Below are 26,866 nucleotides of genomic sequence, written 5' to 3' on the forward strand. Positions count from 1 at the left end.
TCTGGAGACATTTTCAAAAGCTAGAGAAATATTAGAATGGATTTATGAGTGTCTCGTGGCTGAACTACTCCTGTGACCTTGTTCGTGATGACAACAGACACAAAGGAAAGATTTGCCATGGCAACATCAGTTAGTCCAGTATTGTTGGCTCTCAACTGAGTAATTAATTGGAGATGCAAAACATGAAGAGGAAATAGAGGGAAAGCCCTGTTTAATGTTACCTGGCGAGACTTCATAGATTTCCCTCCTGGTTGGTTAATGGTCACAATGCATATTCTCTAGTTAGTATTTACTGGCAATTAAGTAAATTCTAGCAGTGGTTGGTTTGACCCCTCTTCAGCCTAAGGTGTATTTACTATCAAGCCAACAATCCTTTGGATTTGAGGCCACAGCTACTCCTACATAAGAAAAGATTACCTATCCTTGCCAGAGATTTTTGTTGTTTTATAGGTTTGTTTGGAATGTGTCAGGGGGTTCCTGTTGAGGAAGGGTATTTACAAGGCACCTGAAAATCCAGAGGGCACTTCAAGGGTCAGTCTTTTTGTTGGAGAAGAGTTTCACTGACCTGGCAATTCTTCAGATACACCAGGCCACTTGACCTGTGAGCTTCCAGGAATCCACCTCTCTCTCCTTTCCCGGTTTCTGGGATTATAGCTGTGACCACCAGGTGCAGTTTCTTAAGCGAATCCTAAATACTCAGATTCAGGACCTCATGTTTGCAAAACAGTCTAGCTGCCTGCCTGCCCAGTCACCATCTAGCCATCTTTTCTGGTTTCCGTGTCAGACATGCTGACAGCAGCTGGTTTCTCCAGCAGACAGAGCCATCCAGAATTGTGAAATCGACTTAACAGACTCGTGTTTCCTTAAAGGCTTATTGAGAGGAGTTTGCTGTGTCTGTCTCATATACACTCCTGAAGGCATCTGGAGTTAAGACAGAATGTGAAAATCACATCTTCTCTCATCTCATTCACTGGTAGGAAATGGGCATAAGTTTGCATTTTATCTAAAAGAGTTGCACATACCCAGGCTTGAAAAATATTCTCTTGAAGCTCACTCGTATAAATACCTTAACAGTGGCAGGGTTTAGCTTTTGCAGAGGAGGGTGTGGTTAGTCTGAGCTGCTCTTCCTGCCCACTCTGTAGAGGCGAGTGCTGAGCTCAAGTGCGCCGGCCTTCAGAAAGCTGTGTCACTAGTCACCTCGGTGGCCTATTGTACGGTACCCTTCAGTTCTTCCATCTGTAAAACATAGGCTCGGGGTCGTTGTAAGAAATAGAGTGAATGCTCTCCAGATGCCAGGGAACGGTCTGCAGCGCTTTGCAAGTTCAAATCCTTCCCCAGTTTAGTGACATGCTCATCCTGTACAGCATAAAGCATGTTTGTCTGGAAAGAAGAGTAAGTATAAATATAAAATACTCTGTGTATCTAGTGGAGGCACCTCCCTCATACTGTCCTAAAAACCACTTTCACTCTAGTATGTCAGACACTGGACAGTGTGCTTTACCTTTTGAGAAAAGAAGTTTCATGTGACTCCATTTCCAGTATTTTCTAAACCAGGAACTAACGAGCATCAGGTCTTTTGGGCTCAGCTAACCATCCATTTGGCACTTTTAGAAATGCTCAGTAATTTTATGAAAACACAGGAAGTTGTGCCCTCTGACCAGACAGTGGAGGTTGGAGCAGTCGACCCAAGAAACAGTTACCCTGCTTTTGCTCACATGGCCCTGGTAACCCCACTGCAACCAGGGTACCCCGTGTCATATGCCAGGAGGGGCTGAGCAAGCCTGGATGGGCTGTGTGCCTGACTACACACGTTCCATCCCAGCTGGCAGTGCTTGCCTCCCTGTGTGCTGACTCACGGTTTACGGTGAGCGGGAAACTCCAATTCACATTTGGTAATGAACTCTTAGATGGCATAGGATGGCCAATGCAAGAGAAAGGACCACATGAGGGGTCCCCCTGCTTTTCCTACTCATGAGTGCCTCTGAAGGTGGCACAGGACATTCTCCACAGAGCCTCAAGATGTTGTATTATGTGGTATCTTACCTAGTAACCCTGCATGGCAGCAGGCTTCCTCAGTGTTCAGTTTGATTTCAAGTATCTTTGAAAACGTGTGTCATCCTCAACCTGCCTTTCAAAGCCGAGGAGTTCTGTATTAAGCGGGGTTTTCTTAAAGTAACAAGAAACTCAGCAGAAGCCCCTGGGTACAGGAAAGAGATGGAAACCAGGCTGTTGCTCTCTGTTTTGTGTTGAGACAGGTCCTTTGGTCTCTGGGAACTTTCCTGCCTGGAATTCAGCTCTTTGAGGACTGGATTCTTCTGTGTCTCTTTAGGTTTAGATTTTGATAGAGGGCTGACAGCCCTTGGCTAGTTATAAATACTTCCTCGGGAGTGAGGACACCGCCAAAGTGGTTCAGGTTGTTGAACATGATAAATGGATCTCCAGCTACTCCTGGCAGGGAGGAATTAATTATCAAAAAGTGCTGGCAGTCCGAGCTGTGGTTTCTGAGTCAGGATTGAGGCGAGAAGCATTCACATGTTTTTTATTGGGTCTTGATATTGTGGTATAGTTACACCTCTCCTTCCCTTTCTTCTCTCGCTCCAGTTTACTGAAGCCATATTGCACACGTAATATTTACATCACACTACTCAGCGTTCCATCCCTTAGGCAGAAAACATGCTGTTAGGAGCAGGCACTGTGTGCGTTTGCATCATTAGTGTGAGGGAAGAGGCGGAGGAGTAGACGGGAGGACCATAAGGATTGAGGCCATCTGTGTGGTGGAAGGGTTCGTCTGTGTCATTGGAACACCGCTTTGCTATTTAATGCAGAAAGCACAAACATGGGCCTTAAATCACACTTAATCACAATGGGATTTGTTCTATTGGTAGTCTTAAGGATTATGAGGGCTTATACACCAGAGAGGCAGGAAGACTAGGGCCATGTAGAATTCTTCTGGCCACAGCAGGGTTTCATGCATTATATAATGAAGTTTGTTGACCGGTCTATGTGTTTTTCTCTGTGAAACGTTAATTGTAAGAGGCTAGAATTCTGGAGAGTGGCTAGTTCTCTTGCAATAAACTTGTCAAGTGGTGCTGAGATGCCAGCCAAGGCAAAGTCATCCAGTGTAGAGGTGAAAGTATATTTCAAAGACCTGCCTTAAAAGTCAAAAAACTGAATTGCTTGGGTTCATGCAGGTGGGGTAGTCAGGAGACCGCAGGACACAATAACCTCTGTGTGATTCTGCTTTGTGTCACTGTGATCATCCGTGACCAGGTTAAAAATAGGAGCACATTTAACTTGTGGCCTGGAGGCCAGGAGGCCAGGATGCTGAGGTACACAGCTGACGTCTGCCAACGGCAATCTCGGGATTTAAACCCCGAGGGCGGGCATCAGACCGAGCAGGCCTTCCAGCGCCTACCGCTCTTCCTCCTCTCAGCCGATCCCAGCTGCCTCTAGACAGTCCCCGCCCCAGACCATTAGCACATGAGTTTATGAAGTAAGCTTCCATCACTGGAACTTGTGGGAGATGCATGCAAACCACTCAGACAGCACCAACTCTGAACTCACAGGCATGGGATGCGGGAAGAATGTTTCCAGGGCAGCAGCTTGAACTTGACATAAGTGATGTCAACTAAGAAAGTACCGATTTCCTGCACCTGCAATGTTTTCTTTGGCATTGGGAGAGATGTCAGACTGGCATGCCCTGGGGACTGTAATACTCTACATTAATTCAGACGTGTGTGAGTGAAGGGAAAAAAAGGTCATTAATTACCAGCTCTGTCTAAAGAATACTACATTCAAAGTGGGGAGTGGGGAGGACTTCACCGGTACCTCCCTACTTATCCAACTAGTCAACTCAACTAGGTCGCCCCCACCCCCGCATACCGAACCCATTTCTCCTTTTAGGTGTAGCTTGTAATTTTTGCTACCCCGATTTAAGCTCAGGGCAGACCATGCTATCAGCCCCGCCCAGGTTCCCTAGGGTCTGCAAATGAAACACACACACACAATTGCCAGCTACTTCCAATCTCCCATGGCTAGCCTGCCCTTCCCAGTACTCTCAGTTCAGGTCCTCTTAATCTTCCCTCAGCTTTACTTACTCGGTTACCTTTAGTCCCAGCTCAACAGCCTAAATCTAAATCTGCCCTCAGCTTAGTTCTGTTTCCAATCTCCTGCCTGAGCAAGTGGCCTATGGCTGCTCTGCCCGAGATCTCATATGGCTTGTCACCTTTTCTCCCTCTGAAACATGTCAAAAGTCTCCCTTCCTCCCCTGAGTCTCTTAGCCTGCCTCCAGGGACCCAGAAGTCCCGCCTGTTTCTAGCATTGATTGGTTGATTATGTACCAATTGGGAAACCGGACCTTAGCCTCGGAACCACCCATGTGTGTTCCCTAGAGAGATTACTGTGGGTGGCCCTGGTCAAATTAGGTTCCTTCAAACAGTTTTCATGAAGCATGTATAGGAAAGCATTTCTGTTTTGTCTTCAGGATTCCCACTGAAGGTGTTTCTCTGTTAGGTGCAGGAAGGGGGACAAGGCGCCATTTGTGGACAAGTAATGGAAGGCTGTCTGCTTTGAAGTCCCGGCCTGCTTCCCTTGGGTCCATTGCCAAGTCCGTTATTTCCTCAGTGTGGATCTGTGTGGCCTTTCGCTTATCACTGTCTCGCTTCTGCCAACTGATGAGAACTCCGGCTCTGCACAGCTTGGAGCCATGGCTGGTCCAGAGAGTCTCTGAACGGCCGCCCTGGGCATTAGTGGCGCTGCTGGTGTTGTGCTTTGTTGAGTTCTCTCAGGGTTGCGCTATTACACCGTGAGGCAGGAAATGACGTGACTCAGGCAGTTCTCAACACACTTCACATTAGAAAAGGAGCAATTCTCTGTAAGTGTAACCCCATGTTTACCACTGGGAAACCAAAACCAGTGCCCTGTCTCTTCTTTATGTCTCCCTCAGTCCCTCGCCGCTCTTTTGGTATTCTTTCCGCTCTGGTCCCTGTACAGACATCTGGTCTCACTCCCTCTCTTCAGAAAAGCAAAAGATCATCTTCTCTTTCCACTCCGGAGAGTTGGATTGCCAGCTTTTGCATTATTAGCTTCTTACAGGTTTTCCTACCAGAGGTCACAGACTTCCTGTTGCGGGAACCTTTCTTGAAACACATAACATCTCTGAAAGTAAAGTTGTCAGATAAGGACTAAGGGACCACGTGCTTCAAGATGAATGTAATTTATGGTCCAGGTGTTGCTTCTCTTGCAAGACTGACCTATTTCATTGGTGTTGCCTGTGACCTTCTATTATTCAGGACGGGGAGAACTCTATAGATGAGGGACTTGAGCCTAACCAGCTTGGGTAGCTGTTAATTTATGAACTGCTCTATCTGGCCGGGTGTGGAATTCTTCCCAGTATGCATGGTGTCTTTGTTGGACGGGGGTGTAGCATTTCAGTGTGACAGACAGCTGTGCCTCACTGGTATATTTGAAATTCCTTGGTAGGGTGAAGGAAACTCTTTCTTGGAGCCTCATTTACTGGTTAACAAGGCCCCTGCCTCCCCATTCCCCTCAGAGGAATGAGTGATAGAGAACAGATGTACAGCTACACAAACTGTTCTTGTCCTGATGTTTGGGAAGCAGAAAGGCATACAGAGACTTGCTATTTCGTATGGAATGCCATGGTGACAGCAAATGCAGTCACCACAGAGGCGCCTCATTCTTTGGGGAAATGCCATTAGCCTGAGCCCAGAGAGCGCATGAATGTTTAAGATAATTACCCCAGGCAAAACGCGGTCACATCTCCAGTCCTCCCTCTATATAGAATCCTGCCCCGAAAGCCGTGGCTTACAGAGCCTTCCTAAAGAGTGCAGCCATAGGAATTTGTCTTGACAGCAAGAGGAGCTAAGCAAACCTCACCCCACCGCTAGAACTATGGTCAGTTTCAAAGACGCCATTGAACTCGGGCTTTGTCTCACTCTCGGAGGGCTGTTAATGTCTCTTTTCACACTAGTTCACAAAGTATAATGAGAGGATGTTAAATAGATAGGACACAAAATGCAGATAAAATGAATATAAAGCTGGATGTGAGATTAGCTCGCAGCCGATCCTCTCTCTGGAAGGCTCCGATGAGAAAGGTGCCCCTCAGCGTCTAAACTATGATCGTCTCAGTTGCTCAGAGAAGCACAGTTATGCCGTGGACATTATTGGAGACGAGCCGCAGCCCCCAAGGCATGCCCTAGGACTGACTGTCAATAGCTACTGGTAAAAGCAGCTGAGAATTAACTACCTGTCAGCTTAAGACTACAGCCACACAGACCTTCCTTTCCATTCAGCAAGTGGTGTTGGTCAGCCCTCCATCATAAACTTCTTGTATGCTTTCTACAAGAGAAATAGCTCAGATTTGACTTCTTGGAGTATTTAAGGATATCTCTGTCTGTCTGTCTGTCTCTCTGTCATCTTTCTACTTACCTATCTACCTGTCTGTCTTTCTCTCTGTCTCTTTTCCTGTCTCTCTGTCTCTTTCTTTCTTTCACACACACACACACACACACACACACACACACACACACATTTTATTAAAGAGGAATTTTATTGTGCATAAAACCAGATAGAGTTGTATGGATCGGAGACAGAACTTCCCATCCACATCCCCTCACCAAAGTTCAAGTTGGTAGGAACAGTAGGAACATCACAAGAGATGTCCTGGGCTCCCAGCTTGACTTCCCTGCTGTCCCCTTGAAGGTCACGGTACATAAAACCACCATGGCCTTCTAGCAGCCCAGTGACATTAGGCTGACATCCTCCTAGTTGAAGCTGGTGAGACAGATTCATGTAGTTTCAGTGACTCAACAGTGTCAGAACTGTCACTTACCTCTCAGATGATTTGATGTCTTCTCCTGAGAGTTGAGGACTTGAAAGAAGACATTACCAGGGCTTGTCACCCTTCTCATGCAAGGACATGAGCCATACAAATCCCTGAGCCTTAATTTAAATCCACCTTGGGCTTGAATTGATGCCATTGTAGGGAGACCACAGGAGGCTCAAGACACTCAAACTACAGTTCATAGCGTACAGTTTTAATAATTCCATCCCATGTAAACTCCAAAGCACTCACAGGGCATTAAAGATGAAGTAACATGCTTGTCTTTACTGTTCAACATAACCTCAAAGCAAACATTAGACTCAGATATGCAAATAAGAGTTTCATATAAAATTATTAAGCTTAAGCCCTTTAAATATGTAACTACTGGACAAACATCGATCTTGGTGTGAGACCTGCACAGTAGACAAGATACATACATGTAGTAGAACATGCTATTAACACTCCAAATGAACACCCATGTGTTCCTGTTCTGATGTCTCTGTATTTAGGTATGGAAGAAGAGATCTTTTAATTATACAGTAAAATTATATAAAAATTTCAAAATCTTCAATCATCATCCATGACTTTCTAAGCAAGGGGGTGTGATTAAGTAAGGTCTCTTGTTACCTTGGGATGAGATTAAATAATAATAATAATAACAACAACAATAGAACTCACCATAATGATGCCTTTCACTTTCAATATGTGTGGAAATAAAATGAAGAGGGGTCTGAGACACACATCACTTCCGTCTGTCCGGCCTCATCCTTCCAATTCAATTTATTGCAGCCCTTACTCTCTGTCCCCTGGTAAATGCTATGACGATACTTGTGACCCGGACATTCTTCTGAGGTTACTCTCAGCCTTGCTCGGGGAATAGCGCAGAAGACTTGATGGAAATCAGAGATAGAAATTGACTTCCTGCATCTGTAGAGCAGTGTTGGTGTCGGTGTCATACAGGGTTAAAAGGCGGCAGCGTGTCAGCTCTACACTGACCGCACGCTAGAAGTCTTGCTCCCTTCTCGACGGATCCATTCCCCGGGGCTCTTTATTTGACCAAGTAAACTGCCGAATTAGGAATTTCGGTGTGGACATACATATGTGTGGGTTTTGTCTGTCTGTCGGTTGGTTTGGGATATCAGAAAACCATGTCCTGTTAAAGACAAAAATTCTCAAAGCTTATTATTAAGAAAGAGCTGATAGGGGCCTTAGGCTTGATTTAAGTTGCATCTCTCACAATTCCTCGCTCTTAGGCTGCCCCTCCTGCATTCGTTTCGCACACATTGGCATAGTGACCTGAATCCATAGCAGATTAACAACAGGAAATATTGTCTAGCAGTCGGCTCAGCGTCTGTGTGCTGTGAAAGTCTTTGTGAAAACGAAGCCAAGTGTTGTTGCTGGCCAAGAAGAAGCTCCGCCCAAGAGCTATTATCTGCCACCGTGCTCAGCTCCAAACACAAAAGTCTGATTTCAAACATGGGCTCCAATTGCTGCAACAAATGAGGGCAGAACCCAATTACAGATGAAAGAAAGAGACGACTTTTCAAAAATTAAAAGGTCCCGGGGCTGAATTGCAAGAGGAGACTTGGATGATGTATGTGCCGGAAGTGTCTGTGCCTCGAATGTTGTAGAAGACAGTGGGGGGATGCTAATGTCTGCCTATCACTCATGCCTGCTTTGACGGTGCGGCATGCGGTATCCATGACAATATATGCCCATCTTATGCCTTGGCCCAGAAGATAACCAAATGTGCCAGTCTCCCCAATGCATATTCAGAACCATTCATTGTGTGGCGCATACCCATGTCACGGATGGTAGGGATGTTTTTCCACAGAGAACATTTAATCATTTTACCTCGGTACTGAGTATGACTGTGTGAGTCCGGAAAGCAGTATACAGAAGAAATGGGCCTCTAAGAGGAGTACTTCATTTTCTGTGATTTCCAGGGTTAAAAACTGCCTTGATCTTATTTAAGGGACCTAAGAATGATTAGTGGTACTTTTTTTTTCTTTTGTTGGATATTTTCTTTATTTACATTTTAAATGTTATCCCCTTCCCTGGTTTCCCCTCCAGAAACCTCCTATCCCATCCCCTATGCCTCTGCTTCTATCAGGGTGCTCCCCAACCCATCCCCCACCCTCTCCCACCTCCCTGCCCTGACATTTCCCTACACTGGGGCATCAAATCTAGAGAGGACCAAGGGCCTCTCCTCCCACTGATGCCGGATAAGACTGTCTTCTGCTACATATGCAGCTGGAGCCAGGCTACTCCATATGTATTATTTGGATGGTGGTTTAGTCCTTGGGAGCTGGGGGGAGGGGCACCTGCTTAGTTGGTATTGTTGTTCTTATGGGGTTGCAAACCCCTTCAGCTCCTTCAGTCCGTTCTCTAACTCCTTCACTGGGGACCCCATTCTCAGTCACTGGTTGGCTGTGAGCATCTGCCTCTGTGTTTGTCAGGCTCTGGCAGAGCCCCTCAGGAGACAGCTGTACTTTTTCCTTACTGCTTTTCACAATCTGGGCAGTGCCTTTCCGTGTGCTTCATGCCATATCCTACAGGGGAGTGCTGGTCACAGTTTCATCTTATGATTGAGACAGTAAAACTCAGAGAAATTGGCTAACCTCTCTCCTAACCCATTCTGAACTGGGACTGTCTGATACACTGCAATGAAACATAAAAATAAACTTGAAATGCCCATCCTAAAGGTTTCCGTGCTGCAAGGCAAACTCTAACGTGTGTCAGTTTAGACATGTAAGTAAGTCATAGTAACTGTTTTGCCTAAGACCGTCTCAGGACCAGGACACCATTTCGCATCTTTTTACAGAATGCTCTAGGTGGTCATCATCCAACTTCACACAGCAAGAGTATAGAAGATTATTATTGACTAATTGACAGCTTCCTGTTTGAAAGGGCTATGGTCTGGGGAGCTGGGGTAGCCGGTTGCCTATAAAATTAAAGAGGGAGGCTAGAAGTGGACACACGTGTTCTCCATACATTTAGTCCCTGCCTCACATGGCAGTCTTCCATGCGTGTGCAACCTGCGCCCACATGGACCTGGTGTATGTGCTGGTAGCTGCCATTATGCCCTGCCCCCGTGGGAATGGTTGTGGCAGGGAGACAGAAAGTGTAAAGAGCTGTGGATGTGTCGAGGACAGCTGGTGTCTCGTCATGCATCCCAGGGCTCTGGCTCCTTGTGGATTCGGTTGTCCAGACACCAGCTCTGTTTGTCCCTAGCTTTGACTGCAGTCGATTGTAAGCTGAAAAACAAACCCACTCCCGGAACACAAACCGCTAGACTGCTTTTGTGGAGAGCTTGGTAGAGACAAGGAAGGCCCAGGGCAGGACGGTGAACAGGGCTGAGCTGGTGGCCCAGGCTGCAGCCCTCGCACATGGGCTTTATCGAGTTCTTCATGAGCTCCTGGGCCCAAGGGGAATAGTAATGCAATCTCTTAGAAATGAAGTTTCAAATGATCCTTAGAGATGAGGAAAATACTCAGGCATCCAGTGAGAAAATGCAATTAGGAAAGGAAGCACTGGGGGAGACATTTTTTAAAGGTAGCATTTTGCCTCAAGATAATCCTGCATAGTGTGAACAGGAATTCTTCCTTGGGATCCAGCCAGCAGGCTTCTCTGGCACAGAGAAAGTGAGCTCTCCCCTCCTCAGCAGAAAGGCAAACACAAAATGGGTACTGCAGTCACCCAAAAGGGTAACTTCCCAGGAGCCCCAGTGGTCTGTGTAAGGAAGACTTCTGTGGAAAGTGAGTGGCACCGTGTGCTGCAGAGGCGCCTGCATTCAGAGCAGATGAGAAGCTGTGGAAACTGCACCATCCCTCCCTGAACATCCTCCATGTTTTTGCCCTAGATGTTTTATGTTAACAAGTAGCTTGTGGCTAAGTTGTTGTACGTGTGTCTTGTTTGTTTGTTGTTTGTTTTTAATTTGGATATAGTTGTTGTCATTTCTGTTATTGTCATTGTTGTAATTGTTGTTATCATCATTGTTGCTGTTGTCATTGTTTTTGTCATTGTTGTCAGTCACATTGTGTTGTCATTGTCATTGTCATCATTGTCACTGTTGTTGACATTGTCATTACTGCTGTCATTGTTATTGTCGGCTTCATTGTCATTGTTGTTGGCATTGTCATTGTCGTTGGCATTGTTGTTGTTGGCATTGTTGTTGGCATTGTAGTTGTTGGCATTGTAGTTGTTGGCATTGTCGTTGTTGGCATTGTCATTGTTGTTGGCATTGTTGTTGTTGTCATTGTTATTGTTGTTGGCATTGTTGTTGTTGCCATTGTCGTTGTTGTCATTCTCATTGCCTTCATCATTGTTGTCATCTTCGTCATTGTCATCTTCGTTATTCATCATTATTGTTCTCACTCTTGTCATTGTCACTGTTGTCAGTTTTGTTGTTATCCTTTATGTTGTTGTTTCATTGTTGACATTGTTGTTGTCATTGTCATTGTTCTCACTGTTGTTGTCATTGTTGCTGTCATTGTTGTTGTTGTCTTCATTGTCATTGCTGTTGTCACTGTCGTCAGTGTTGGGGTTCCATTTTCTGTGTGTGTGCATGCAGGACTGTAAACACACACCCTGAAGACATGCACATCTGATGCAGCACCCAGTCACATCATTGGGAATTAGGTGGTACTGGTCAGCCTCATGCTCCTCTCATTTCTGCCCTGATCAAGCTGCTCGGATGCTTAGCTGCAGCCTGGTTCCTAAAGCAAAAGATGGTGTTGACATGGCAAACTTCTCTGGTTTCAGGTTCAGCCTTTTTGGAAGAGCCTCCCTCACACATGTCCCTCCCATCCTTAGGATGAGACTTCATGAAACTTTGTGTTTCTCCTTTTGGATTCTTCACCTAAACACAAACTAAAAAATGATTTCCAGCGGCTGCAGGGTGGACGAGTCACCGTGACTGAGGAGGCACCCGAGTGGAGCAGCCTCGACCTTTGCTCTTCTTTCTTCAGTTGGGAGGCGGTTGTTCTGTCAGTCAGTCCAGCCACCCGTGAGCAGCAGGCACTTCGCCGAGAGCTGTGTGCTGGTCACGGAGCTCACTGGTTCAATACTGGTTACCAAGCATGCAGGCCGCCTGGGCTTCATCCCCAGAACCCAGGCACAAACAGTGTGCATTTTAGATCAGGACAGGAAACTGTCTCTTTAATTCCAGAACTCAGAAAATGTGTAAGACATTTGTAACTTTCAGGTACACATGTCAAGAATAGCTTCAAATGCAAGTTAGTATTCCGTGGGGTTCCGTCAGTTTTAGACGGTTATTTGTACCTTTCATTGAAGCTTCTGACTAGTTCATCTGTCATTTCTTGAGAACTTTTTTTTCCTGAGAACATTGTTGGGAAGGGATGCTGTCAGATTTTAAGCATTAATGCAGGTGAGGCAGTAAGTCATTTTCTTGTAACACGGAGCATTGATACAGGAGGCTTGAAAGGAGTCAGAGTAGGTCTACGGTGAATTTGAAAAACGTAAGTATTTTCTCATGGAAATTAAGATTGCTTTAGGATTCTCGTGTTGCAGAATTTTAAAATCAGGAACCTAATTTAGCTTACCATGTGCCTTTCATCGGTATCTACGAGAATTACCTGGGAATCTTTAACCTTTTTAATCAATTGTCCTGGGAGTAAGGTATGAACACGGAGATGCTTCTCTAGGACGAAAACAACTTCTTCCACAGAAGATATCAAGAAAATGCTGCATGTGAGCAAGGAACTCCTTGAGTAAGTCACAGATGACTTAACTCTCAAGGGACAACAAGCTTAAAACTTAGTCTTACCTGGTTAGGTAACTGACCCACTAATTTAAAATGAGTTAAAAATATATACACACATACACACATATATGTACATAGATACATATAAATATATACATTCGAACATATATGCATGTATATACATAAACATATACATGCACATGTGTGTACATATATGTGTGTACACACATATATATACATATGCATGCTTATATATACATGTACATATATGTATGTATATGTGTGTATGTATATTTTGGCTCACAGTTTGAGACGAAGACAACATGGTGGTGAGAGTGTAGGGGGACTGTCACACCATGTCTGTGGTCAACAAGCAGAATAAATACTAGTGCTGGATTCCACCTGTCCCCCATTTAATCCAGCCCAGACAACTAGGGCATGAAATGATGCTGCCCGTGTTCAGGGCGTGTCCTCTCTCCTCACGGAATCTCCACATCTCCAAACTGATTCTAAATCTCATTGAGTTGACATAAAGCAATCACATAGCCCAGTCTAATGACAAGGCACCTATATTTAATCATTTAATGATAAGCAAGCATGTCTTTGAGAACTGTCACATGTAAATATAAATTCTCTAGAAATTCCCATCTGTTGAGCTTTAGCTGTGTGTTTATTTACAAGTTGTGCTTCAAAGGGGTAATGCTCCTGAGAGTTGGTACTTGAATACTTGGTCCCCCTAGAGGTGTTTTAGGGGTGTTATGGAAACTTTAGGATGTGAATTCTTGGAGGAAAAATACCACTGGGGGTGGGCTTTGAGAACATAAAGCCTCACCTCACCTCTAGTTTTTTTCTGTTTTCTGTGTACAGACAAGATGTGGTCTCAGTTTCCTGCTCCTGGGGCACTGCTTCTCCAGCCATTAAGAATGCCAAAGCCCAACTATAAGCCAAAATATTTTTTTCTCTGAGTTGCTTTTGATCATGGTATTTTCTCAAAGCAGCAGAGGAGTAACTGATGCATAGGTACATACAGATGTCATTAAGCAGAAATAGTTAATAAGCTGAGTAATCTGATAGAAAAACAAAATCTGAGTTAGAAAAATCGAGACTTGATCAGGAAGAGATTTAGGAGTAGAGCAGTCCCAATGTGGAAAACAAGTTTGAAGTCAGGTCCTTTCTCTCACCATAAGCAGTTTCTTTGTTGCCAGATGTCAGGGGTGCCAGAGACCCATGGGACAAGGAGAATCCTTTTAAATCCAGGTATTAGTTTATTAGCCATAGGAGGTGAGTTTGTAGCTTCACACCCACCATAGCCCTGTGCCCTCACACTTGCCACGGCCCCACACCATCAGGAAATGGAGAGAGAATGAACATTCTAGAACCACTGAATATCTGATACTTAGAAGTAGGAAAGTCATTGTTTCCAGTCAATATTGTAGATTCACATGTAGTAAGTAGATGGACGTGTAGTACATACACATGTAGTAAGTAGATGGATGTGTAGTACATACACATATAGTAAGTAGATGGACGTGTAGTACATACACATGTAAGTAGATGGATGTGTAGTACATACACATGTAGTAAGTAGATGGACATGTACTACTAGATGCACGTGCAGTAGACAGACATGTAGGAGATAGATGGATACTTAGTAGTCGGCTGTGTCACAGATGGGCATGTAATAGATGTTCACCAACTGGCTTAAAGACTCTTAGGGCCAAAAAACAAGAGACCATCACTGTGAGGGAGGGACCGCTATGAACAAAATATGTTCAAAGTCCTCAACAAGAAAAGACGTAGACCCCTGCAGAGGGAGCTAGGAGTCATTAACATAAACCATTTCTAACAAATAGGAAATGGGGAAGTCCTAGGCCACCTTTGTCCCTGTTAGGTCAAAGGGAGAACACTAGACATCTCAAGTGCTCACCCGGGTGAAGAACCCATGTTAACATACAAACTTTGCAGTGTTTCGGTCACAATTGAGAAATGCTATAGGATAACTTACAAATAAAAGATTTAAACCACCTTCCCACATTTTCTGCGCCATGTGTTTTAGTTTTGCTAACAAGTCGTGATTTTCTTGCTTGGTGGAACACACGGTTGCTTTTGTAGTTTGCTAATGTCCACTTTGCCTTCCCAGGACTGAGTAATTAACTTTCAGGGTAATTACTGATGCAGAGTCACGCGCTCCACTCACAGGGCTTCTCGTGGCCATTATTTTGTCATGGACACAGTTTATCAGTTTTCTTTTATCTCACTGTTAATACATAAAATCTCAAAGATAAATATGCTTAGCATATTGCATATAAAATATCGGTACCACCGAATAGGAAAATAATTTAGCTTAATTGTTGGCAGTTCCATTGCACACTCTGTGGCTGAATTTAAAGGCCTTTGAAGCAATGGATGGAACTTGATGGGAGTTATCACAGTAATTCAGCTGATGGCTATTTCCCCGGTTGATTAACACACCCCCCCCACACACACACACACCAGATGATGGCTTGAGCATCCAAAGTGCAGCACATCCGTCTGCACAGCATACCTACGTGACCTAGCTGTGATCTCTAAACTTACTGTGCTAGTACCTTTGTGTTGTCATGTTCGCCTTAGTTCCTCTCAAAGGAGGGATGGAAATTCTACTGTCACACAAGACTGGGCATCATGACGAAACTACAGAAATGAACACAGCTTGAAGGAAAATTGCCTAGAAAAAGTTGAGTAAAGATTGGAAGGGAATTTGAAGTAATAAGACACAGCTAGTTTTTCCCAGTCTCAGGCTTAAGACTCAGGGAGCTGTTGAGTCTGGAAATTCTGAACACGGCTGTGCACGTTCTGTGTGCTCTCTTCACTCTCAGATACACATTGAGCATCACAGGCTTTCTCCGGCTACTTCCACTTAGGACTCAGCCACTAGTCACCTGTCCTTCCTTGGTGACACCAGTGACATTTTGATTTTGTTGTTGTAGAGGTAGCTTTTATAGGATGAGAATCTCTCTCTCTCTCTCTCTCTCTCTCTCTCTCTCTCTCTCTGTGTGTGTGTGTGTGTGTGTGTGTGTGTCCATGGATGTTTGTGTATATGTGTCATGTGTGGATGTATGTATGCATGACTCTGGGTTTCAGAAGTCAACCTCAGCTGTCTTTATCACTTTGCCCCTCATTTTCCAATACAAAGAATACCAGTTATTTGTCTCTTGGTGTGACAAGGACAACTTAGAAGGAAGAAGAGGTTCACTTTGGTTCCCAGATTGAGGCTACAGGTTACTGTGACAGAGCGTGGCATCGTGGCTTAGCTGTGGCGTGAGTCTCTGAGAGGAGAAAGGTTAATCCGGTGGGGTAAATAGCCATCCGCTGAGTGCTCCTGATAACTCCTGTCAGTTTCTCGTGCTTCAAGCCTCCAACCTCAGCCTTGGAGTGTGCGCTGTGGGAACTTCGAACGGTGATGGTTCTGTTGTTCCCGAGCACTGAAAGCAGAGAGTAATAAGCCGAACTCCTGTTCCTTTCTCCGTGTGGTCATACTTTAGAACCCCTGCCCACGTAAAGGTGGTACCCACAGTTAATCCGGTCTCCCTGCTCCAGCTCTACTTCATACAGCTCCTCACAAGTCCACTCAGAGGCTGAGATAATCTAGGGACATCCTGTTCACTCCGTAATGAGCTATGAGCGTCTCTCAGGGAACCTGGAAGTCAGAGTGACCAGAGAGGTCTGTGGATCACCCTGACTCCATCTGCTATGATCTGGGGTTACAGACATGGGCCACTATGTCTGATGCTCACCAACCGGTTTCAACAGTCCTGCTTTCTACGCTTTGCCGTTTGTTTTTGTCTCTTGGGAGAGCTGAGTGTGTTGACTTGCCTCTGTTCCCACTTGTACAGAAGCGCTCCAGAGGACAAGTGCTGTTTGACAAAGTGTGCGAACATCTGAACCTGCTAGAAAAAGACTACTTTGGCCTCACGTATCGAGACGCCGAGAATCAGAAGGTGAGAGATCAAAGCTTTGAACCCTTAAGACTGGTTATGGATTACAGTGCAGAAGTGGCCTGAAACCAAAGAAACAGGCTCATGCATCTTTGGGTCCCTAAATGGGACTAATCTCTCTTTTTCTTTATGAAGAGAATCTTGACAACTTCCAATATCCTTGAATATTTTAAAACAGTAGGTCAGTGCCAATTTTCATCTTTTAGGTTTAGTGCTAGGGAGGCATTTGATCAGGGGACTTTCCCCATAACATGGTCCAGTCACTTTCTTGAGCCCACAATAGCCACATACTTAGCTCCTTATGTAGAAAACATATTTACACCCACCAATTCTGTGAAGAAATTGTGGATGTGCTGACTGGTACCTGTCCAGTGTGTGAGTCCCTGTGTAGTGTGTGAGTCCCTGTGCAGTGTGTGAGTCCCTGTGCAGTGTGTGAGTCCCTGTGCAGTGTGTGAGTCCCTGTGCAGTGTGTGAGTGGGTGCTTTGTGTCTAGGATGATATTTCTACATGCTTGCACCTGACTAAGCACAGCAATTCAGAGATTTATCCCATAACCAAGCAGGACACAGGAGGGAGTTGTTTCCATTGTGCAGATGCTAAACGCAAGGCATGGGAGTCCGTTCACATGGGCTCTGAATTTATTGCACACAAGTCAGGAATAATCCTGTTGAAGTGACAGACAATGTCTAAGTTCATTATTCAACAGCTGGCTTTTCCCAGGAGAATTTTATCAGGCACTAATTGTAAATGAATGTGTTATTTTGTATTTGCGTTCTCACAAGGCTTGTTGGGAGGCCACCAGATCTGTGGGAAGAGCCACAGTGGAGAGGGCCTCCCCATGACAGTTTCCTCTTGGTACACTTAAGGGTTATCTGTGTCCAATCATTGGCTTAGATTTTCTCCTTTTTTTCTGATTCAAGTTCATATTTTCAATTTCTTTTTTAGAACTGGTTGGACCCTGCTAAGGAAATTAAAAAGCAGATTCGAAGTAAGTTCCTTTCAGTTCCTTTCTGGGGCGTGGTAACAGCGTTTAGGAGGGTGTCTCAAGAACTAGTGGCCACACTCAAGTGGCTCATACGAAGAGGAAGTGGTTCAAAGATGCATCGCCAGGTGAAATTTGGTCTGACACATGGGTCTGGCTCCAGTAAGGCTAGCTCTTGTTATCACAGCTCAGAAACTAAAATGACTTTGGCAGGCAACCTGCTCCTTACCAGTACACAGATGTGAAATACAATTTAGTCAACCTTTTCTGCATTTACCACTTAAGCATTTAAAGTTTCAAACTTAATAATTCATGTTAAACCGGTCACTAATGTGCTGAGGCACAGTAAAATTAACCACTTGGTGGTCTTGAAAGGGGGTAGCAAACCTTTTGTCCTTGTTTTGTCCTTGTTTTGTCCTTGACCATCTTTCCTCCTCCCTCGAGACAAGAGATGGACATTTTTGCTGGGCCTAGTGACACAGGTTTGTAAATCCCAGCTTTGAGGAGGCTGAGGCAGGAGGATCACAGGTTCAGTACCGATCCTGAAGTCAGAAAGTCATCATCAACCAAAAGTGTCTGTTTTTCAATTGATAAAGACTATTCCATAGCATAGCTAAAGCTGAAATATAAGGAGCTAATAATATCCAGCAAGTTGCTAAATCTAGTGTTTAGATGCAAATTAAAATGGGGCATCATTTTTCACTTGTTTGTATTACTAAAGATTTCTTAAATTTAATACCTTTTAAAATTATCTTTACTAAAAGCCAAGCACTGACAAAAATGTATTTGTATACATTTATGCAAAAATGTTTAAAATTTTTTTCTTTTATCTTTGTTTTTTAAAATAAAGTTTATAAAAAAAGAAAAAGAAAAAAAAAATTATCTTTACTGACAAGTCCCTACCAAATTGGTAGAATGAGATTTTTTAGAGACTGGAGACCAAGCTGAGGAACGTTTAAGTCATGGATTCTTGTAAACTCTGGTACTGGACAGTTTGTTCTTAGGAAAGTATTTCAGGTCATGTGTTTCATACCCTAGAACTTAAAAATCCTACAGTCTACTGTATGTAAATAGTGTGTTATGGAGTAAGGTAATTTATGATACATGGTAACAATGCGATATGCAGTGTCTTATGATAGAAAAGAAAGGCTGGATTTTAGTATCTGGCATTGAAGAATGAGAAACTTTATATAAGACAGTTTTTTTGTTTATCAAAAGTTTGTAATTTAAAAATGCTTCAGAGTGTACATAGGGCATTTAAATCACATCACTTCCTCTTTCCCACCAGCCATCCTTGGAGCAGAGGCTGTCAGTCTTTTTGCATAAGCCCTTCCTCCCACCCCATGTGCCTGTCACTCCCTTCTCTCTCTTCTCTCTCTCCCCTTCCTCTTTCTCTTCCCTCTGCTCTTCTTCCTCCTCCTTCTTCTCTCCATCCTCTCTCTCCCCTCCCCTCTCTCCTCCCCTCTCCTCTCTCCCCTCTCTTCCCTCCCCTCCCGTCCTCCCTCCCCTCCCCTCTCCCCTCCCCTCTCTTTTCTCCCCTCTCCTCCCTCCCCTCCCCTCCTCTCTCCCCCTCCTTTCCCTCTACTCCTCTCTCCTAATTTCACTTTCTCAGTAATCTCTGGTACACTGGCTTTTGTTTGGGGCCCTGATTGGCATGTAGATTATGTCACTGTCTCCTTAAAATTCCCACTTGTTTGCAAATCCACTGAATGACTTTTATTGCAGCATAAGCTTAGAAAGTGGCTTTACAGTGACAGCACACATGCCTCCCAAATTAGGACACTTACCTAAACCAAAGGCTCAACACAATATTCCAAGACTTAGGAATGAAAGCCTCTGGGATAGAGCTTAGAAAGTCGGGTTTCTCAGAACACATTTGGGTGCACTATCATTTGCAAATCAATAAGTAGAATGAGGGTTTTATATTGAAACATTGCTTATATTCTTTAGTGATCAGTTTCCAAGTCTGAGTTGTCACTGGAGTTGAGGCTTACCTGAAGTCCGAGAATTGGCAGGAGCAATCAGTCGTCTTCCCATGAGTCATCCATTAGTTTGAATCCAACGTGCTTGTGTAAAGCTGTCTTTTGAAGTCACCTCACTGCTGGTTCACATTGAAGGATCTGTTTTAATAAGAACTGAGCAACTGAGCGCGAATCGATAGCAACATAAAAACAAATAAGACTAGTTTCAGATCAATAAAAAGACACCTTATCAAATGGTAGAAAAATATATTTGAATGGCAGATACTTATGGCGTGTAATTCTCATTTGTGTCTTGAATGTCTTGAAAATGGTATCAAGTACCCAGTGCTAACTGGCTGGGTGCTGCTAACTCTTCGGCAAGTAGAACCTTAAGCGTGAGGCAGGTTGTGGTAGAGAATAAACAAGAAAGTCCCAAGTGGAGTTGTGACGTGATGACAGAAATGTAGACAAGACAGCCAAACGTTGCCATCTCTGCCGGTGACTGAAGGGAAGAATCATATATGGAAGTGTCCGTTTGTCCAGGGTGTCTGGGAATGGCTTGTGGGGCACACGGAGTTCCCTCTCGGGCAGAGGAGGTGGAGAGGACAGTGTGTGGTAGGCTGGGCAAGTAACTGCCCTTCAGTGGTCACAGAAGTGTGGATGCCAACAAGCCTTTGAGGAACTTTGCAGACCCTCAGGCCGTGCTAGAGAGCCATTAGTGTACTCACTGACAGAAGAAACAAGGTTGGCGTCAGAGAAGGAATGCCCAGAATTTGATAAGTCACTGTATCTTAAAGCCAGGAGAAACAAACGAGAAATAAAAGCTTATGTCTAAAAGAATTTTCAAAGGAAAAACTGAGTGCGTCTGTGCTCCGTGTTTATGTTGGTGCAGTGGCTCAGTTACGGAAGCGTGGAGCTCCATGTGCTCGAGAGCTTCTAGTGTAATGAAATCCACGAGAGCCATCCTAAAGGAGAAACGGTTGGTTTTAGCTCACAGTCCCGTGGTCACATGGCTCATTTGCTTCCAGGAAGGGGGAGGTGTGGGGAGAGAAGGACTTTTGCAAGTGTCCCTCCTCTACCTCCAGTGAGTTATGAATCTGTCAGTGGGTTGATCCAGTCATGAAGTTAGAGCTCTCTCATCCTGTCACATCTCAAAGGCCACACCGAAACACAGCCGCAGGTACTCCGAGGACACCAAACCCCGTGAACCCAGGGAGCCCTTTAAGGGCGGACATGCACAGTCAGGGGATGGAGAAGCCAGCATTTGCTTCACACCTTTGCTTCTGAAGAAGACTTGAAAGACACCGTGGGAGAAACATGGCACGAGGCGGAAACGGCTCGGGCGAGTCGTGAACAGGATTGGGTGGTGGCGCATCGAGGCATCCGGATTTATGGAAAGCAGTACTCACTGCCACAGACCATAAAATAAATATATCGTAATGGGATTTGGCCTGAAATAAGAAAGCAGAAAGGACCTGGGAGATGAGGGTTCTGTCTTGCTTAGCATATGTGCTACCAAGAAATTCATAGCAGTAAATCTACCAACTCCAGGTATCTGGGGCGGGACGACCCTGTGGTGAGCTTCCCTCCCCATCAATAGAGGTGATTTTTGATCATGAGAAAAAGGAGAAAATTGGGTCATTTTTCTTGATTTCTGAAAGGGCCAGTAAATGACTTGATTGGAAACAAGGTTTGAAACTATCTATGGAGTCAGGTAACAGTAGCCATAAAGTGCCTGGTGTTACTGAGTCCAGGCACTCAGCCTTGAATTAAGATCATGCATAGGTGACGATTCCCTGGGGATTTGTTCTGACTTCTGTCCTGTCCCTGCAGGTGGTGCTTGGCATTTTTCATTTAATGTGAAGTTTTACCCACCAGACCCTGCCCAGCTATCAGAAGATATCACCAGGTATTTGAGAGTTGGCTGTGGAAACAGGAGGGATGTCGGGAGAGCTCTGAGAAAGAGCCTGATACGTCTGGTAACCTGAGAGTCACTGTCCCTCACATAGCAAACCAAAGGCAACTGAGTGAGCACAAAAACGGGTTCCCACTGTTGAGTCCCCAGTGAGAGGCCGACATTACCATCTGTCATTGCTGTCTGTTAGGCCCTCTTGGGAAGACATACAGATTTGAGATAGCCATCCACCCAGCAAGGGATTCAGCCATACTTGATAGAGCAGCCACACGGAGAGATCCTGCTTTAAGATTAAATTACAAATATCTTTATATCCTTGTCCTCTGTATGATACTAACCTAAAACCTTATAGCCTAATGGAGGGAGAGATTAGGAGTGAGAACACACAAATCAGTGTAAGAGTTCACATTCTTATGTATGTAGAAGGGAAATGATAGTTGTGTTTTCTGGGAAGATACTAAAATGGATCTAACTGACAAATATTCCCATTTGGTGGTTGAGCTTAGAGAACGAAAGGAGTTGCCTTTACAAAACCATACCATATAACTTAATCTGTTCTTGCTCCTGTCCTGAAACACCAAAGACCGGGGCTGACAAACAAATTTACTTGGTGTGTTCTGGAGCCTACAAGTTCAAGGCCAGGGTGCTGATGTAGCCTTTCTGGTGAGGGTCTGCTTCCTAGTGGCAGACTGCCAACTTGTCACTGTGTCCTTCCTGACGAGACTTCCTATGGCATTTTTTAAAAGGCAGCAACTGCATTTATGAAGCTCCTCCCTCGGAATCTAACCATCTGCCAATCTCAAAGCCCCACCCAGCCCATCACGTGGTCTGGGACTAGCGTTTCAGGGGGCAGATGCCGGGACAGGGACATTCCGGACCACCATTCTCAGCCTCCATGTTTTTGCACTGAGATTTCAAAGTCCCATCGCTCGACGTGTGAGGTGGTCGGGCTGTGACCAAGATGACTTAGTCCCATGTACACGTGATTTTCTGTGTAAGCCTCACACCTTCATCGGAGGGTTTTTCAAAGAAAAGAAATTTCTCAAATGAGTGTCCCTCCACTTGCTGCATTAGAATATAATTTTATCAAAATCTTTGAAAATAGTGGTTAGTTCTAGGTATATTTTTTATATTTGTAACAAATTAGAGAAAATGTGTGCTTTGTCTTTATAAAGACACGTCTGCTCAGGATTGAGCACTTAGTTATGACTGCTTTGTGCTTATAGACCTTAAATGTGCTTGGACTTGTAAATTCATGCACAGTTCCTACCTTCTGTGTAGTATCCTTGGAACCCGTGGGATATGTAAGAATTCTAATATCTGAATTACATAGATTTTGCATCTATCTGTGGCCAAACTTTCTTCCTGCAGGCCTGCAGACTTCCCCTTCGTGTGGAGGGTAGATGCCTATAGCCATCCAAGCTTGTTGATGACACCGATGGGGGAGGGCCATCGGTTAATATTTTTATTATTTTATGTTTTATATCTATGAATCTCAAATAAACAGAAGACAGGTCAGCTACTAATGCAGTTGCTTTATGACATGGCAGACGTGTATGGAAAGAGTGGCCTTTATATTTCCTTCTTTTAAAATTGTAATGACAAGATTCCAGGAAGACATCACACTGGTGAGAGATAAAAGAGTATAAATCGTTGGTCCTTAGAAATGGAGCCACTGAGAGTAGAGTTTCTGACCCTCAGCTGTGAGTTATCTGAGGTTGGCTTGGTTGTATTGGAAGTCCTGTTGTCTAGACTTCAGGATAAACCCTGCCTGGATAAAACCTGTCTGGTGGTTTTACATAAGAACATCCTTTTTATATTACAGTTCACCCCAACTGGTTTCCGAAATACTAGGAAAATGCATCTTTTCTCTAAGTGCATAGCTCACTTGCTCGTCCTCACAGAGACCGATTGCTGTTGCCATCGTTAGAAGAGTCCACAGATGTGTCCTTACAGAGGTCACTGGCCAGGGAGAAATTACTTCTGAATACTGTGCGCTGTCCTCCAACCTCTTTGCGTGATAACGCTGGCTTTCTCTTTGTTCTTCTGGCCCCTGCAAGGTACTACCTCTGCTTGCAGCTGCGAGATGACATTGTGTCTGGACGGCTACCCTGTTCCTTTGTGACTCTCGCCCTGCTGGGCTCCTACACGGTGCAGTCAGAGCTCGGGGACTATGATCCCGATGAATGCGGGAACGATTACATTAGTGAGTTCCGCTTTGCGCCAAACCACACGAAGGAACTGGAAGATAAAGTGACGGAGCTACACAAGAGCCACAGGTTGGTGTGGAGGGCTGGTGTGCGCTCGCCGTGGGCTTTACGGTGAGAGCGTCGGGATCCAAGGAGAGGCACAGCCTACATGTGCTTAAAGTGGTGGCCTAGGTAACTCCCTCTCAAAATATCCAGGCGTTCATCTGTGAATTAGGAACGATTCATTTTCCCACATTTTCACCAAGTATTGGTTACTCACAGGCTTGGGAGCTGCGGTGTTTCAGATTTTGGATGTTTTCAGACAGTAGGATAGTCATATAACATAGTAACATATTTTTGAGATGAGAATCTAAGTAAGACATCCCAGTTATGTTTCATAAGCACCTGACATGTGTGGCCCCCAGGTGACGTTATACCGTGTCCTAGAGTACCCCAACCCTCACAGAGGTGCTTTAAAAGATTCTGGGCTTTAGAGCAGTTCAGCTTTGAAACTTTGAATTAGGGATGCTCAAGCCTGAAAGCACTGGTTTCCAGAGGGAGGCTTTCTTACAGGATAGGAGGGAGCTAAGTGGGGGGTCTTTCAGCCCTCCGAGGCAGAGGGTATGCAGGAGCAGGCCTGGCGCTCTTCCGATTGATGGAGAAACACGTAACACTCACTTCCTCCTGACCAGGGGAATGACGCCCGCCGAAGCCGAGATGCACTTCCTAGAAAATGCCAAGAAGCTCTCCATGTACGGAGTAGATTTACACCATGCAAAGGTAGGCGCTTTCAAACTCCCATCTGCTCGTGTTGTGGCCACAAGCTCAGTTTGTGGGAATGAATACTTTTGTACTTCAACCTTGTGTGCGTTTAAACCCTTATTCTGTGTTAAAAACAGATAGTGTTCATCTTTGTATGGTACAAAGGTGGGCACACTTTGTGGCTCAGGCCTGCATCACTGCTATGGCTAAGCCTCATGGAAACCAGGCATAGGGGAGGTCTCTGTTCCCTGTTGATTCCACAGTACCTACTATTGGCCTAGGAGCGCTTGCCTGTCTGCCTCCCTGAGACAAACATAGCTCTCTCTCTGCTGACATGTGACCTTTGTGCCTCACTACCCTGTCTCCTACCTGTCATCAGCATACCCTCCTTATCTGAACAGTCCTGTGCCTGTCTGCTGGCCGACTGTCCAAACGAAGCATTCATCTGTTATGTTTTGTGTACTGTTTTTAACCCCCATCTTGAAATCCCACCAAGCACTCAGTGAGTTTGTGTTAAATTGAAGGGATTCTGTCTCTAAAGTTTAACTGCTCTGACTATGTAACCAGTGCTTTGAAATCAAATTTCTTTAAAAGTACAGCAGCTAAACAGTAGGTGTTCCGGAGTTCAGCATAAGGGCTGCCTTCCTGACTAGTAATGGATGTAGTGCATCTGGGAAGGAAGAAGTTGGAATTAAATCATAGGAGTGTTTTGATTGTTAAAGGACACTAGAACAGTTCTGACCTTGTATGATGGTTTTTCTAGAATTACCCTCTGCATTGCCAGGCTGAACACATGACTACAAGACCATTATCTAGACAGCTGTGAGAAAACATGCTGTGAAAATATATGAAGCACTTTTAAAAGCTCCTATCGACAAAATATGTGAACTTGATTGGCACTCTAGAGACAGAATCTCCGTTAACATTCTCAGAGGGTCGGTCCTTAACAATCATTGGTAGTTCCATCTGCCTGAGGCTGACAAGGTAATATCGGTCTTTGACCTCTGACAGATGTCCTCAGAAACAATCTGGAACTCAAAATGTGTAATTACAGCTTCTAAGGGAGCAAAGTCTTTCTCAGTCCATTCTGAAGCCTAGGGATAAAGAGGTTCCAGGTGGCCAAGGTCAAGCAGACATCTCACAACCATGATAAACGAAAAGAAGGAGGTCTCTGCTCTGTAAGTCCTGTTGATAATAAACTTTCCTCTGTCCTTGGGGACATCTCTCTATGATGACATTCACATGCCTACTGCACTGGCTGTGTAGACAGACCTGGGGATGATTCCATTCACATGCCTACTAGGCTGGCAGTATAGACATCCTGTCCTCGGGTAGGTCTTGGGTTGACCTTTGGGAAATAAGGCATATCTACCATGAGATTAGACAGGAAAATGGTAGGCATCTGGATTTGATGGGTGATGTCTGTGTGGTTTGATGGTTTGATTGGTTATGTCTTTGGATCACCATGAACATTCCTGAGGACAAGTATGGCCGGGGCTTCTGCCAGGCATATGCTAGTATGTTACATGCCAGGCTCTTTGTGTGTGCATGTGTGTGTGTGTGTGTGTGTGTGTGTGTGTGTGTGTGTGTGTGCATGTGTGTGTGTGTGTGTGTGCATGTGTCTGTGTGTGCGTGTGTGTGTTTTGGTTTTTTCTGTTATACCAGGTATACATTTGGGTAATAATTTCAAAACAAAACTAAGGACATCCAGCGAAACATTATTTTAAATTTTCATGTTTTCTCCAGTTGGCTAAAAGGTGAAGAAATGAACATGGCAAGATAATCTGGGTGGATGCAGATCGAGTTTTTCATTACGTCATGCACTGTGATCCATTCACTACCTAGAAATAAAGATTGGTGCGTCCTTTAGGGACGCGCGGCCCTGGATGGATCACTGCTACCAGGAAATCAAACCACTTAACATAGCTGTAGCCACTGAACTGAAATAGATGGCCACTTTTTATTAAATAATGCAATTTGAAATTATGCCAATTAAAAAGAATGAATTATGGAAGTAGAATACAGCCTGTTGCAGGATTTTATCTGAATATTAAGTATAATGAATGATTTGGTTGTAGACTTCATCGTTTCAAGAAGGAAATTGAACAAATTAAATTAGTGCTAATTTCCGGTCAGCAATGAGATGCTTCTCTTATGTGGATGGCATGAGTGTCTTTGAGCTTAAGATCCACTTCAGCATTCTGTAACAGCATCTTGGACCCCATAAGAAGTGCCTGCATTTGGGAATGGTCTTGTGTTTGGGAAACATCCTAAATAATATTTTCTATTAGGAAATCTGTGTATGCTTATTTATAACTTAATATACATCTTACTAGGTTTTGTTAAATTTATTTATTTGATGTGAGATTATAAAGTGTGTGTATGTGAGGGGGGTGTTTGTTCATCCTGTGGGTGCCACCATGGTAGGCACGAGAATGCAGTCACAGAGAGATGCCCCCAAGAAGGAGGGTGAAAACTTCATTGTCACAGATCCGTGAGATTAGCTCAATCTGT

The 26,866-nt window shown here is 44.5% G+C and overlaps 1 protein-coding gene across 3 annotated transcripts in view; it reads left to right on the forward strand.

Annotated features, from left to right (window-relative positions):
* Positions 1 to 26,866, forward strand: part of EPB41L3 (erythrocyte membrane protein band 4.1 like 3) — a gene marked incomplete at its 5' end in the record, with an annotated part of 110,456 nt that overhangs the window by 49,319 nt on the left and 34,271 nt on the right. For all 3 annotated transcript variants that reach the window (XM_080936171.1, XM_080936173.1, XM_080936172.1), the window contains 5 exons: positions 16,442 to 16,546; positions 17,489 to 17,531; positions 21,320 to 21,395; positions 23,462 to 23,680; positions 24,283 to 24,370. In XM_080936171.1, the coding sequence (XP_080792297.1) occupies positions 16,442 to 16,546; positions 17,489 to 17,531; positions 21,320 to 21,395; positions 23,462 to 23,680; positions 24,283 to 24,370 (531 nt within the window). The remainder of the gene's footprint in view (positions 1 to 16,441; positions 16,547 to 17,488; positions 17,532 to 21,319; positions 21,396 to 23,461; positions 23,681 to 24,282; positions 24,371 to 26,866) is intronic.

This window comes from Micromys minutus (assembly GCF_963924665.1).
Source record: "Micromys minutus genome assembly, chromosome: 23".
In the NCBI taxonomy this organism is placed as follows: Eukaryota; Metazoa; Chordata; class Mammalia; order Rodentia; family Muridae; genus Micromys; species Micromys minutus.